General features: G+C 39.1%; 2 gene segments (V, D, J or C); both read right to left on the bottom strand.

The window, feature by feature from the left end:
* Positions 1 to 2,932: 2,932 nt before the first annotated feature.
* LOC126509698 (T-cell receptor alpha chain V region CTL-F3-like) lies at positions 2,933 to 3,526 on the bottom strand. The segment is given in 2 exon segments: positions 2,933 to 3,285; positions 3,403 to 3,526. Coding segments are annotated over 2 exon segments (405 nt in total).
* Positions 3,527 to 7,817: 4,291 nt separating this feature from the next.
* LOC126509638 (T cell receptor alpha variable 22-like) lies at positions 7,818 to 8,489 on the bottom strand. The segment is given in 2 exon segments: positions 7,818 to 8,251; positions 8,433 to 8,489. Coding segments are annotated over 2 exon segments (486 nt in total).
* Between the last annotated feature and the right edge of the window lie 7,570 nt (positions 8,490 to 16,059).

Raw genomic sequence — 16,059 nt, 5'->3', positions numbered from 1 at the left:
GGGAGGCGGGGAGGAGGTGGAAAATTTTTTTTCAATAAAAAAATTATAAAAAAAAAAAACCATTACTGGCTAGCAGAAACTGACTTGCTCACCCAGCTAAGTCTATATAATGCACTTCACTTTCTCCCTTCAGGACACTGGGATTCTCTCAGTCTTCTTAGGTTTTAAGCTCCATGTATTTAGCTCATTACAGATGATGGCTTCCAGAAAGGGGGGCGGGGGAGGTAAAACCCAGTTGTTGTTAAGGGTCTGGCCACTGTGTTTTTGACTATGCTTCAATGAGTATATGGGCATAATGAATTGAACTTGGTTTATTTTTTATTTGGAAGGGATTAAATGGTAGGATGGTAGACTTTGAAGGGATGGGAATGAATTGTGAATGGGATGCACTGCATGGGGAAAATGAAGGAAAAGAAGTATGCACAACAGAACCCAATTTTGATATAGAAAATTATGAAATTCTGTCATTTATTTAGTTAGTTAGTTATTGTGTGTGTGTGTGTTATTGACCTATGATCATATAGAATACAAGAAGTGATTTCCAAATTTTTGAACTTGTAAAGGTTTTTTATGTCCCAAGATATGGTCCATTTAAAAAAAAATCTTCCATGTGCTGCTGAGTAGAATGTTCATTCTTTGGCATTGGGTAGAGTATTTTGTAGGTATCCATTAAGTCTACTTGCTGTAGGATTTTAATTAATTCTGATGTTTCTCTTTTAATACTTTCTCCAGGTGAACTGTTTACCTTAGAAAGTGGTGGTATTAAAACTGTCAACTATTAATAGATGATATGAATTTCTTTCTTTATATGACTGTTTTTTTCTCTTGCAGTTTTCATAATACTTTCTTTCCTAAGTATACTTCATGTTTTAAGTATTATATGCCATGGGGCATTTCTCTTTTGGTCTTCTTTATTTCCTGTTCTGAGAACGTCCATATGAATATTTTGAAGTTTTTATTTCTTATTTCTGTGAAGGATACTGTTGGATTTTTATTGGGATTGAACTGAATCTTAATAAATTTTAGTAGAGTGGTTATTTTCACAATGTTAATGTTGCTAATTTATGAACATTAGAGGATTTTCCATTTTCTAGTGTCTTTCTCAACATGTTACTCTGATATGATCATTTCACATTCTATGCATTTAATATTTTTTTAAAAATTCTTCTGCAATGTACTACATTCCTACTCTAGCCCCTCTACCTCTCCTTCATGCAAAGTTCTCCCCACTTCCCCTTTTCCCCAGTTTCATCCCCTTCTGTACTTTCTCAGAAAAGAGCAGCCCTCCCAGGACATCAACCAAACACAGCATAACAAACTACAATAACCCGGGCATATACCATTACATTAAGGCTGTGTTAGGCAACCCAGTACAAAGAAAAGTGTCCCATAAATAAGCAAAGGAATCAGAGACAACTCTTGCTCCCACTGTTTGTGGTCATATAAGGACACTAAATTCTTCAGCCATAACATATGCAGAGGGTCAGACCTCTATAGGCGCCCTGATCTCTGTGAGCCTGCATGAGACCCAGTCAGTTGATTCTGTAGGCTGTGTTCTAGTAGTGCCCTTGATCACTGATTCTTCTGATCATTTCTCTCCCTCCTCTGCAGGACTCCACAAACTCCCCCCAATATTTGCCTGTGAGGCTCTGCATCTGTTCCTATCAGCTGCTAAGTGATGTCACTCTCATCCTTTTGATGATCATTCTGCTAAAATCCATCCAGGCCAAGATATGTACTATTTTGTTGCTCTTTGTGTACACAAACACAAAACTTCCTTGAGGGGCTTCATAGCCATTGATTTCAGATCTTTCTTTCTTTACAGAGAGATAACTATGAGTACCAAAGCATGTTACTTTAAATCAGTATTCTGGTTCCAAAATTGAGATGGATCGAAAACTTGGCCTCCTTTTCCATATTTCACAAGAATTATAAGACAACCTAACTCTAATCCCAGGCAAGTGACTACACCACATGATGAGAATTTAAGCAAAGCACAGTAGAGGATGAGAGTGGACATGAAGGGGAAAAGATTTCTCAAAAGAGTCTTTCATGAACAGGTTGACTCCTACACGGCATGTAGGAAAGAGAAGCAGCTGCTCTCGGGGCATCATATTGAGAGAGCCAACAGCTCTATTTCCTGAGCAGCTGCACAAAGTGAAGGCTGTTGGGTAGTGTGAAGGTTATGGTGAGACTGGCCCTCATATAATCTGAATGTTTGGTTCCCAGTTGGTGGACTGTGTAGGAAGGGTCAGTAAGTGTTGCTTCATCAGAGATATCACTGGTGGTGGCTTGGGAATCTCAAAGCCCAATCTGGGTCCAGTCTTTCCCTCTCTTAGGCTATTGCTTATGATCAGAAAGAAGTGCTCACCTACTCTTCCATGCTTTCCTGCCTGCTACTAAGCTCACCACCATGATGGTCATGGACTCACCCTCTAAAACTCTAATCAAGACCTCAATTAAATGATTTCTTCTACACGTTGTCTTGGTGATGGTTATCTCTACAGCAATAGAACAGTAACTGAGACTAGAAGTCAGGTTGAACTCTCTTTAAAATGGACCAAGAAGAGGAAGAATCTAAGTAACTTGTGGTGTGAGACTGAAGGAGATTTTCAAAGACTATGTTCCTCATTTGGGTCATAAATTTGTGGGCTAGTAACAAAATATTGTTGGAAAATATCAGTCACTAAATTTTGTAAGACATCTTGGTAGAGATGTTTTCTGTGAGAGGTCCTCCACTTATGGAGAAAACAATATTTCTAGGGTTCAATGCCCCAGTTGTCTGTAGCAATGACTTTTAAACTATCCTGTCAGAGTATCGACAAATTTCTAGTTTTCTAGGAATTTGACTGAAATTTATTTCTGTATTTCAGGAGGCTGAGCAAACCCCACTTAGAGACATACACAGCTCTCCCTCACAGGGCCACTTCCCTCAGCCCTCCTGCACCCTTGGTTTGTGTGCAGCTTCCCCTACAGTCTCCCTCACTGTGTCACTCACAGCACAGTAGTACAGGGCAGAGTCTGACAGCTGCGCTGAGGACTTCTGTAGGTGGAAGGAGCTGTTGCTCTTATGGAGAGTGGCGTGGAACCCTTGGTATTCTGTCCGCTTGTTGTCTGTGATGCCTCTCAGGAGTAGCCTAGGGGCTTTGTTGAGATATTGCACATACCACCAAAAGTAAGAATTTGAGTAAGTAGTCTGATATGTGCAATTCAGCAACACAGGTGACCCCTCTGTGACAGTAACCAGGCCTTCTGTCTGGGTCACTGAGTCTCCATTGCTCTTCCCTGAAAATAAGTAATAAATCAATAAGGAGAAATCATTCTTTATACAAGGAAGTAGGTAATAGCTTCCATAGTTGTAAGAAAATGACATTATCACCACTTAGGGTAAATGTAACTTACCTAGCATTAATAGGAGCACCAGGACTGCGCAGGTGTCAGGAAGCATTTTCATAGAAATCAAATGACACTTTGTTCTTGAGTTCACCAAACTCACAGGCAAGTCTCCTCAGGACCTTATTGAAACTCATAAACAAAGACTTCCTTCCGCACAGTGACAGTCTGTGAAGTAAAGCCACCACCTGAAGAGGCATCGCCCTCTGCTGATTTCTGTTCAAACTGCACAACACCTGGTGAATAAACTTGAAACCTCACCCAAGGAGACAGGTTTCAAGTCCCCAGTGGGTTCCTGAAATTACCAGTGTTACTGAACTATGTGTAGCCTTTGGTATTTAGTATGATGAATATGCACAAAATAAGACATATGCACACAAACACACATTTCTGACAAAATTTATCTATTTTCCCATTTCATTAGCTCTCAGAATATATTATGGAACTAATTTTGATTATGCTCATCTGCTCCCTTCATCCTGCCAGCTCCATCCACTCTTCTCTATAAACCCAGTTGTGTCCACTCATTTAAAAAATAGAACAAACACATTAAGGTTTGCATTTCAGGAGGTGATGCCCATATACTCTTGGATGTGTAGTCTTCACTGGAGGGCAGTCTACGCACTAGGGAATTTACTTTTAAAGAAACCCAAGTCTCTCTCCCAGCAACTACTTCACATAGCTTCCTAGCTAAAGGTGGGAATGCACACCTTCACCCCCTGATCAAACGGTGTCTGCCCTGATGCTTTGCAAGTCTTACATGTGCTGTAAACCTGTGAATATAGGTGGGCAGCTGTCCTGCTGTGTCCAGAAAACACTCTTTCCTTGTACTCATCCCCCACCTATCGCTCTGACATTCTTCCCATCCCATCTTCCTCAGTGATCTTTGACTGCGGGGTGAGGTTGTGTGATTGATGTGTCCCATCTGGGTCAGGTGTGCTACAGCATCTTCTTCTCTGAAGAACGTGAGTTCTGATTGTCTATGACAGAAATCATGTGCTGCAACCAGGGGACGGGAATGACAAACCTGTGTTTCAAATTTTAAAATAATTTAAAAAAAAAAAGGAGAAAAACAGTACAAAAGAACTTCAGGTACTTGAAGCTAACCTCCTTGTTTTGTGTTTTAATGTCCACACCGTAGTTGGCACTTGCCCAATAACAACTGGCAAATGCTGCACTGGAAGGCCTGTGATACAGGATGCTGATGGGGCTCCAGGCACTGTGGCATGTTTGAGGACAGGCTGTATGTGACTGGGGAACAGTGGGTATCTGTGGCACAGAAATACATGGCAGAGTCTCCAGGTTGGGTGTCTGTAATGTACAGGGAGAAGTGTTTGGCTTTCTTTTCTTGTAAAGCTATCAGTCTTTAGTCCTCTTTTCTTTCCATATTTGAATGAATGTCAACAATGTGCTTAGGATGCTCTCTAAGTCCTTGTTTATACCAAAGGAAGTTGTGAGTGGTTCTGTGTAACATATGTGCAGTTGATGACAGCGCTGGCTCCATCCTGGACTCTCAGTGTAGAAGGATGCTGCTCCACCTGCTCTCCTTGGCTCCTCCCTATGCAGAAAGATGGAAAGAAAGGAGAAAGGTGGTCACCTCATCACTTTGCCCAATTTTCTTTTCTTCTCTCTCTCCTTTTAAACAGTAGTAGAGAAAATCTGACTAACACGGAGTGCCTTCTGGATGTGTCAGAAATGCCCACAGATTATTCTGTACCCCTAAAATCTTAGCTCACCATGCCACTGCAGTCACAGAAACATGAATAAATAAGGAACATTTGTCTTCACTATTCTTTTCAAATAAATTAAGGCCCAGTATAAATTGTGATGACTAGCTGGTCAGCTGCTGCTATCAGGATGTTGTTCTTTCTAAGGAACAATTCTACCTCTTAAGTCTTAATTCTACCACTCAGCCAAAGAGAAAAGGCTGTGCTTCTGCCCTAAGCCTGCACAATCAGCATGCAAGGAAGTGAGTCCTCTGCATACTCCCCAGCAGCTGAGGTCTACTACCACCTTGTGGTTGCATCCTTAACCAGTGAGGCCTCTGCTTAAGTGTTTTCTGACATGTGAGGGACTCAGACACTTAACAAACAAATATGCCGTGACAAGTGTGTTCTAGTGTTGAGAGATGAAGAATGGTGTTTGAACACACTAGTGAGTCTATTTCCTGTCTTTAAATCTAGCAAAGCATATATATAATGTCACCAGAGGAGAAAGGTAAACAACAACACGGCTATAAGTCCTTTGTTCTACAATGGTGATCTCTATACATGATACAGTGGTATGATAAAGAGACAGTCGATCTTGGTGTGACCTACCACATTCTGAATGAACTTAGGGCCCATTAGATGGAATCCATGCCTAATACTGCTCTGGTGGCCAAAAACTTGAGACTAGACAGGCTATGGACCTAAATATCATTGTCCTACTAAACATCCATAGCAATATAGTGACTTCTAATGACTTTCTGTTATACCAATAGATCAATGTGTTACTCAGCAATCACCAGAGAAGCTTTCACTTGTAGTAGATGGGAACAAACACAGAGATCTACAACTCCACACCTGGAAAATATGCAAAGAACGAGAGACATTGGAACACCCAGTTCTCAATAGATTGTCTCCATTAAACTTCTCCTCTCAGGCTTCAGTGAATTTTGTGAAAGAGGAAGCAAAAGGATTATATGATAGAAGGCACTAAGGATATAATGCCATTCATAAACATTGTATCACATATGAACTTATAGAGTTGATGACAACATGCAAAGGACCCTCACATGTCTCATACAGATGGGGTCCCAGTGCTAAGAGGCTGAAATGGACTTTATCTGCTTCTAAACGAGAAGCTATCTCCAATTGAAAATTGCTCACAAGGGAAAATTTAGTTTTCTCCAAGAACATTTCCCTGGGTATGCAAACCACACTTAAGGTAGGTCTCATACCCAGCAGTAGATGGCCAACTCAAATAAATTCAAATATATTTTTGTTTGTTTGTTTTCTAGGTCTTTTAATGCTTTATCTGAGTCATTATTTAACATATCAGTTACATTCTTATATATTATGGTTACCAGTTTTGTGGTGTTATATATTTTTGTGTGCATGCATGTGTCTTTGCATGTATATGAGCTCCTCATGTGTTTTATTTGTTATATTATGGTTTGTTTGATTTTTTATTTTTTTGTTTTCCAAAAAGAGAAAATGAAGGTCTGGAGTTAGATTTGTGTGGAGGTAAAGATACGCATATAAAAGTACAAAAAAAACTTACAGAACAAATAGATTGGGCCATAAAAGAAAGTTCCTTGAGACATAATAACCAAAACAGTAAATATACAGAACAAGAAAAGAATATTAAACACTGCAAAGGAAAAAGACCAAGTAAGATATAAAGGCAGAAATAGTAGAACAATACCCTAGCAATAATTCTTACTGTAAACTCTGTTACTGCCATTACTTCTAGCCATGCTCACTTATATCTTTTGGGAATTAAGATTTTCTTATTATCTGGGAAGCTCATATAATCTATATTTGGAAAAAATGTAGTTGCAATGGCGATTTAGCTGACTGAATCATAAGGGCGGGGTCAGTTAATTTGTAAACTCTGTAAATATTTGAGCCAATCCAGTCAATGTTTTCACCACTCAGCTGCTGTTTCAACATGAACACAGCAAAGGAGAGACAATTTGAGAATCAATGATCATAGCTGTTTTCCAGTTCCTTATAAAGACAACTGGCATGCCAGAATTTTTCAGCTGTAGAAGATAAGATACCATCCCTTGGGCAAAAGCAGTGGTTGGGATCATATTTAATTACTGTATAATGAAATAATCCCCTATTGTGTGACCTTTAGGAGGGCTCCACTTTTACTTTTGAGAGCTATCTTTGAATGAGAAGTTATGTGTATATATTACATTGAAGATGTGTAAATATTTTGGTAGAATCAGTTTCTACAAATATTATTCTGATAAAAATTGCAAATATAGTGCTCTAGTTTGTCATTTATCTTTTGTCTCTGATTATTTTATGTGAAATATTGTTTTATATTGCATAATTAAATGCATATTTTTAAAAATATCAAGATACTGTAGAAATGATGTCTTAATTTAATAGTAAGATTTATCTTGCCTTTTACAACTTAATCTATTAGATCTTCAAATTTAAATCTTTTATCAGCTTTATATGAAGTAGATTAGCTGTAAGTGTTTTCCTATGGTCTCTAAACATAGAATGTTTCCTGTTTCCAATTTTGAGACATGATCCAAATGGTTCTGGAATGTGTGAGAGAGGCGTATATTTCGTGACAGTAGCACAAGCATTTGGTGCAATAAAGCATACATCTTAGTCATGTGGGCTGATGTTTCCGAACATTTAAGCTTATCCAAATCGATGACATGTCAATCTGAATTTAAGCATGAATTTCTGCTGTGGTCATTTTGTTTCCTCACAATTTCTTCGTAATTGGTGAGGATCTGATAAAGCCACCGCTGTGAAAAGCCTCCTGTTGAGTCTCCCCATGTCAGGGCTGCAGCTGCACACCCAGCTGCAGTTTGGGACCAGGCTGAAGACTTGTAGAAAGCACTGTGCCTCCACTGCACAGAGGTAGGTGCCTGAGTCCTCCAGCTGGGCATCCTCTATATGCAGGGTGCTGTAGCGCTCCATGGAGTTGAATGTTGATGTTAGCCTTCCATTCTCCTTTGTTCCAGGAGTCAGGTAAAACAGTCTGATCAGGCTGCCCCTGGGATTCTGTCGGAACCACTGCACACTCACGATGGTGGTAGAAAAATTGCATCTCAGGGCAGAACTGGTTCCCTCGTGGAGACTCAGGTCTGAAGGACTGTGCTCCACATCAACTCCTCGCACCCCTGCTTGGAAACAGAAAACCAAACCAGAGTCAATGAAGAGTTTTCACCCACACCTGTCAAACATCCCAGGAAAGACCATGAGGGTGACTGCATATGCGCTTTGAATTGCCTCAGTCCCCCTCCACCACTGACATCTCTGCAGAATCCCATGCCTAAAACAACTTAGGTGAGCACAACTCACAGCAAATCTGCACCCACAGAATCCCCAGCACAGTTCCCAGTTTACTCTCCATGGCCCCTGTCCAGTTGCTAGGTTGTCTTCTCTCCACCTGTGAGGGTATCAAGAATTTATGCAGACACGCTTGTGTTACACACAAAAGGTTCCCCCTGATTTTCTGAACTTCCTCTTTCATCTGAACAGCTCCACCCCCCTTCACCTCATGACTCTACAGGGTAAATGATTCACAACCTTGGAGGCCAAGAGGCAGATCCCAGGACTGTATATTTCTAATGTAGCATTTCATATAAGGGGAATTTGAGACAAAATGTGTGAGGAAAGAGAATTCATAAATTCAGAATACTGGTGTGAAAACTGATGTCACCAGTGAGTTAAAAGAGCATTGCAGAATCTTAGCAAGATTTTTTTTAAATCTTTTTGTGTAAAGAATTTCAGACAATATATTCTGATCATGGTCTCCCATCTCCCAAGTCCACCTAAATTTTTTCTACCTCCTCACTGTCCCAACAGTGTGCCTCCTCTCTCTAGAAAGGAAACAGACAGGCAAATCAGCACACCAGAATTAAAAAATAATAACAAAGAAGAAACACACATCCAGAACTCATAAAACATGACAGGTGTATATAAAATACAGACAAAAGAACAATAAATGCAAAAACAAAAATCCAAACTAAGCAATATGATACAGAAACACCATTGAGCTCATTCTGTGTGGCCATCTACAGAATGGGCACCATTCAATGTGCTTAGTATGCCTGGTGTAGGAGGTTCTTCTGTATTTGTGTTGCTTTCATTGGTTAAATAAAGAAACTGCCTTGGCCTTTTGATAGGGTAGAAGCTTAGGTAGGCAGAGAAGACAGAACTGGATGCTGGGAAGAAGAGCAGAACCAGGCAGATGCCATGGTTCTCCTGCACAAGATGGACGCTGGTTGGACTCGTGCCAGTAAGCCACAGTCAAGTGATGATACAGATTATTAGAAATGGGTTAAGCTAATATGTGAGGGTTAGCCAATAAGAAGCTAGAGATAATGGACCAGGCAGTAATTTAATTAATACATTTCTGTGTGGTTGTTTCGGGGGCTAAGCTAGCAGGCAGCCGGGACAAGCAACCTGCCACTCCTCATACTACAGTATGCTCAACAAGAAAGTCCTTACATCATAAATGGAACAAGTCAGCATGTAATGCACTATAAGGAATAAAAAAAAATATTTCCTGAAATTATCAGATCATCATGTGCATAGAAAATGTTTCCAATGACAGGTTTATAGATTTTTTTAAATGGCCTTGCCTGTATTTTTAACCATGATTTATTTTCCTTCTCTTGGTTTATGCACAACTCTTTTTCACAGCTGTGCAGGAAAGATGTCTGATTCTGATCTGGTTGTGAATGACTGCTCTCGGTCAGCAAGCTCTGCTCTCTTGTACTTTTATAGAATTTGTATTTCCTAGTTTTCTTCTCTAAGTAGTTATTCTTTTTCTTTCTCGTTCAGAGGATAGATAGATGATAGATAGATAGATAGATAGATAGATAGATAGATAGATAGATAGATAGATAGATATCTTGAATATATCATATATGATATAAAGGAAATGGGATATTTTCTAGTTTTATGAATTTAGAAAAATTTTAAAATATAACTTAAAAAATGAAAGCAGTTGAGATGTTTTCTCTTAACTGTCCATTCTTATGATGCCCAGTGAGATTTTATTTTGCTTACATCTCTTCAGAGAATTATTATTATTATTACTATTATTATCATCATCATCATCATCATCATTATTGGTTTTTTGAGACAGTGTTTCTCTGTAGCTTTGGAGCCTGTCCTGGAACTGGCTCTTGTAGACCAGACTCACAGAGATACACCTACCTCTGCCTCCCGAGTACTAGGATTAAAAGCGTGCACCACCACCGCCCGGCTCAGAGAATTATTTTTAAAATAGGTTTATTAACACATAAGATCCAGCGAACAAGCTCTAGATATCTGTAGGTTTTGTATAGAATAATTGAGAACTTAAGACTAGGGAATTCCACAGAGTCACTCCTACTCATTGCTTTGTGAGTAGATTGCCTTATGTCTCCTCTGCAATCGTCAAACCTCTAGGCAACATAAGAAAAATAATTTCTAGGGAACCCTACAGTGCCCCCTAGTGGATTGACACCACCAACAAATGACTTGAGGCCATCTCCTTGCCTTACTAAACCAGCCCTTTTTACTCCATCCCTTCCTGGCGAAGGAAATGCAGATAATAGGAAAGCATCACTGTTTAGATGGAGTTCTAAGAGGAATTGAAAAATGGTTAAAAATATCTTAAAATTCATCATCATCATTAGCAAATAGGAAAATGCAAAGTAAAACAACGTTGAGATTTTCTTTCACCCCAGTCAGAATATCTAAAAATCAGGGAATCAATGACTGGGAAGTTGTGGGGGGATTAGACATCCACATTTACTCTCAGGAAAATGCATATTTGTGCAGCTACTCAGGAAATAGGTGTGGAGAATCTTCTAAACACTAAGATGAGTCTTTCACATGACACAGCTAGGCTACATTTTGTTCTGTGTCCAAAGAATGCTGCATCCTACTCCACAGATATTTGTTTATCTGTGTTTTATTTCTATTCTATTTACAGTAACTAGGAATGGCTAAGATCAAAAACAGCAATGATAGCTTATGCTGGAGAGGATGTGGAGTAAAGGGAGCACTCATCCATTGCTGGTGGGAATCCAAACTTGTACAACCACTTTGGAAATCAGTATGGTGGTTTCTCAGAAAATTGGGAATCACCTACCTCAGGATCCAGAAATACCACTCTTGGGCATATACCCAAAGATGCTCAATCATACTAGAAAACATTTGTCCAGCTGTGTACATAGCAGCATTATTTGTGATAGCCAGAACTGGGAAACAACCTAGATGTCCCTCAATTAAAGAATGCATAAAGAAAATGTGGCACATTTACACATTACAGTATACTCAGCTGTAAGAAACAATGACACCTTGAATTTTGCGTACAGTGGATGTAATTAGAAAACACTATCCAGAATGAGGTAACCCAGACTCAAAAGATAAATATGGTATATACTCAGTCATAAGTGGATAATAGCTATAAACAAAGGACATTGCGCCTTTAGTTCATGATCCTAGAAAATCTAAATAATAAGGTGAACCCTAAGAAAACCATATATAGATCTGTCTGGAAAGTAGACACAGACAAGATCACTTGACAAAATTGGGAGTTTGGAGGTGGGGTGATGTAGGAGGGTCTTTACCTATCTGTTGCTTTCATTGGTTAATTAATAAGGAAAACTGCTTGGCCTGATAGGGCAGAATTTAGATAGGTGGAGTAGACTGAACAGAATGCTGGGAAGAAGGGAAGTGAGGCAGACACTATAGCTCTCCTCTCCAAGATGGATGCAGGTTAAGATCCTTCCCGGTAGGCTGCCATCTCGTGGTGCTACACAGATTATTAGAAATGGATTAATCAAGATATGAGAGTTAGCCAATAAGAGGCTAGAACTAATGGGTCAATCAGTGTTTAAAAGAATACAATTTGTGTGTTGTTATTTCAGGTGTAAAGCTAGCCATGTGGGAGCTGAGCAGAATGCAGCCCACCGCTCCTTCTACAATGGGGAAAAGGGAGGGTAGAAGGAGAAGATAAGGGGAGAAGGGGAGTGGTGTGGAGAACTTGAAGGAATAGAATAGTCAAGAAGGAGGAAGGAGAGAGATGAGAACAAGGAAACAGATATTGATTGAGGGAACCATTATAGGGTTAGCGAGAAACCTGATTCTAGAGAAATTCCCAGGAATCCACAAGGATGACCCTAGCTAAGACCCTAAGCAATAGAGGAGAGGGGGCCTGATATTGACTTGACCTGTAGTCATACTGATGAATATATTAAATATCACCATAGAAACTTCATCAAGCAACTAATGGGAACAGCAGCAGAGAGCCACATCAGAGCACTGGACTGAGATTCCAAAGTCCAGTTGAAGAGTAAGAATAATGAGAATATGAGCAAAGCACTTAAGACTATGATGAGTACACTCATTGAAACAGTCAACCTGAGCTAATGGGAGCTCACCAACTCCAGCCAGACTGAGAAAGAACAAGTATAGGACCAAAGTACTCCCTCTGAATGTGGTTGACCATTGCATGGCTGGAGCAAACTTAGGAGTCTCTAGCAGAGGCACTAGGATTTATCCCTACTGCTTGCACTGGCTCTTTTGAAACCTATTCTTTTCGAAGGACACGTTGGGGCCTTGGATCTTCCCCAAAGCAATGTGCCTTACTCTCTTTGTGGATTGGATGGGGGAGGAATGGGAGAATATGTGAAGGGAATGGGAAAAGGGGAGGGAGTGGGAACTTGGACTGGTATGTTTAATGAAAAGATCAATAAAAAATAAAACAGTAAAATAAAATACATTTTAGCTTCTTTTAAAAAAAAAAGAATAAGCCTGCCAATTTCTCACACAAATGGGAAGGTGCTCTAGGTCCTACTCCATGCAGAGGACTATGATCAGTTGATAACTGCTGAAGGAGGAAAAATCACTCTTCTTTGAAGGTGAAGATGTTTGCAGGCTCCCCATGCTTCAGTGGATGGCCCACACTGATGGACACACTGGCAACATTTATTGGACTTGGTATCTTAGTCTCCTTTATGTTGCTTCAGCTAATATCTTGACAAAATGCAATTTGGTGAGGAAAAGGTTCATTTTTTGCTCATGGTACCAGATCACAGCCTATCACTTAGGGAATCAGTGCAAAAACTTGAAACCAGGATTGCTTGCTATTCTATACAAGATTGCCACTAGTGAAAGAAGGCAATTTACAGCTAAAAAGATGCAACAAGGACAAAGGAGAATGTGACTTATTATCTGGCTTGCAGGTCTACTACTGCTCATCTAGATTTCTTATACACTTTATGACCTCCTGCTTAGGATATTCTGGTCCATAGTAGGGTGAACCTCCCTATATCTATTAATAGTCAAGACAGCCCCAATAGAAAAAAATCTATGTACATTTTTTCTTCTCCATGGTTTACAAATCCCCAATTGGTAAAAATATAAAGAGTAAGTGACCCTATGGTACAAAGTCCAATTGACACATCTGCAGTACAATCCCTACACTCAAGAGAATCCCAGAAGTCACAAAAAGATTGTAAGAGACAGAGGATTAGAATTCCTTAGAATTCCTCTTGTTATATAGGTGTCTCTAGAAATGACAAGGGAATTGCTCTCATAAATTTCATAAATATGGTTGTCTAAGTAAAGCTAACATCATGATAACACCAGTTGGCATATTAGCATAGATAAGTGAAAGTACACATGGTTCAACTTGTAGATGAAGAACCTCAGGTGGTTAAACCTGTGGACAGAGGTAGTTTCTTCCAAGGACAAACCCCCACATAGGTTTTGCAATTCCACATCCACAGGACTTTACACAAGAAGATGTAGCCTAGGTACCACTTGTCAAATGATGAATAAAGAAAATATTGTACCTAAAACAACATCATAATATTCAACCACAAGGAAAAATGAACTTGAGCTATCCATAGGGAAAAAATGCTATTGAAAGGCATGTAGAGATACACAATACATATGTGTGCTATGTAAAAATTTTCAAAAAAGAGGGGAGAAGGAAATAAAAAGAAAATAGAGATCATCTGAAAATGAAGCTATACAAATGAGTAAGAGAAGGATAAGTAAAGACAGGGACAAAGGAGAGGAAAACAGAGGCTGAATGAGAGAGGAATATGAGTCAATCACTACAAAGAAATGGAAAAAAAGATGAACAAAAATTGGAAGAAATTAATAAATCGTTTAAAATGAACCAAGAAAAAGCAATCAAACAGGTAAAAGCAGTGATACACAAAACATACAGAATAAAAAAAAGAATATTAAGAGCTGCAAAAGAAAAAGATCACACCATATATAAAGGCAGACCTATCAGAATTACACCCGACTTATCAATGAAAACCATGAAAGCCAGAAGGTCCTGGTCAAGCATTATGCAGACATTAAGAAGTCAGGATTCCAGCCTAGACTATACCCAGCAAAACTTTTAATCACCATAGAAGGGCAAAACAAGATATTCCATGACAGAACCAGATTTAACCAATACATAGCCACAAACCCAGCCCTACGCACAGTACTAGAAGGAAAACCCCAACACAAGGAGTTTGCTACATCCACAAAAACACAGACAATAGATGATCTCACAGCAGCAAATCCCAAGGAAGGGAAAAACACACGTAATAACATCACCAACAATTAAAACTAAAATAACAGGAACAAGCAATCACTGGTCATGGATACCCCTTCAGATGATCTCACAGCAGCAAATCCCAAGGAAGGGAAAAACACACATAATAACATCACCAACAATTAAAACTAAAATAACAGGAACAAGCAATCACTGGTCATGGATACCCCTTCATGTAAATAGACTCAACTAACTTATAAAAAGACACAGACTAACAGATTGGAAAAGAAACCAGAATCCATCCTTCTGCTGCATACAAGAAACAAACTTCAATCTCAAACACAGACATTGTATCAAAGTAAAGGGTTGGGGGAAATTCCCAATTAAATGAACCTACCAAACAAGCTGGTGTAGCTATCCTAATATCTAACAAAATAGACTTCAAACTAAAATCAATCAAAAGAGACAAAGAAGGATATTTCATATTAGTCACAGGAAAAAAAATCCATCAAGAGGAAATCTCAATACTGAACATCTATGCCCCAAATACAAGAGCACCCTCATATGTAAAAGAAACACTTCTAAAGCTTAAATCACATGTTAAATCTCACACACTAAAGTGGAAGACTTCAACACCCTACTCTAAATACTGGGCAAGTCTGTCAGACAGAAAATTAACAGAGAAATAAGGGAACTAGTAGATGTTATGACTCAAATGGGCTTAACAGACATCTACAGATCATCCCATCCAAACATAAAAGAATATACCATCTTCTCAGTATAACATGAAACTTTCTCAAAAATTGACCACATAGTAGGTAACAAAGAAAACCTCAAAGAATACAAAAAATTGAAATAACCCATGAATCTTATCAGATCACCATAGCTTAAAATTAGAATTCAACTGCAACACTAATTTTAGGAATCCCACAAACAAATGTAAATTAAACAATGCTCACCTGAATCATCAATGGGTCAAGGAATAAATAAAGAAAGAAATTAAAGATTTTCTAAAATCAATGAAAAGAACCACACAGCATATTCAATTTTATGGGACACAATGAAAGCAGTGTTAAGAGGAAAGTTCATAACACTAAATGCCTACATAAAGAAGCTGGAAAAATCCCACAGTAGTGAGTTAACAGAACACCAAAAACTCTAGAACAAAAAGAAGCAAACTCACCCAGGAGAACTAGATTGCAGGAAATAATCAAATTGAAAGATGAAATCAACAAAATAGAAAAAAAAGAAAACAATACAAAGAAAGAAAATCATATAGGCTTCCTCCTGAATATTAACCTTCATCAGGCGATGAAAGGAGACAGAGACAGAGACCCACAATGGAGCACCGGACTGAAATCTCAAGGTCCAAATCAGAAGCAGAAGGAGAGAGAGCACAAGCAAGGAACTCAGGACCGCGAGGGG

The sequence above is a fragment of the Alexandromys fortis genome, unplaced genomic scaffold (genome assembly GCF_014885135.2).
Source record: "Alexandromys fortis isolate MF-2015 unplaced genomic scaffold, M_Fortis_MF-2015_v1.1 scaffold_87, whole genome shotgun sequence".
Taxonomy (NCBI): Eukaryota; Metazoa; Chordata; class Mammalia; order Rodentia; family Cricetidae; genus Alexandromys; species Alexandromys fortis.
This window is presented reverse-complemented; position numbering and strand designations above follow the sequence as displayed.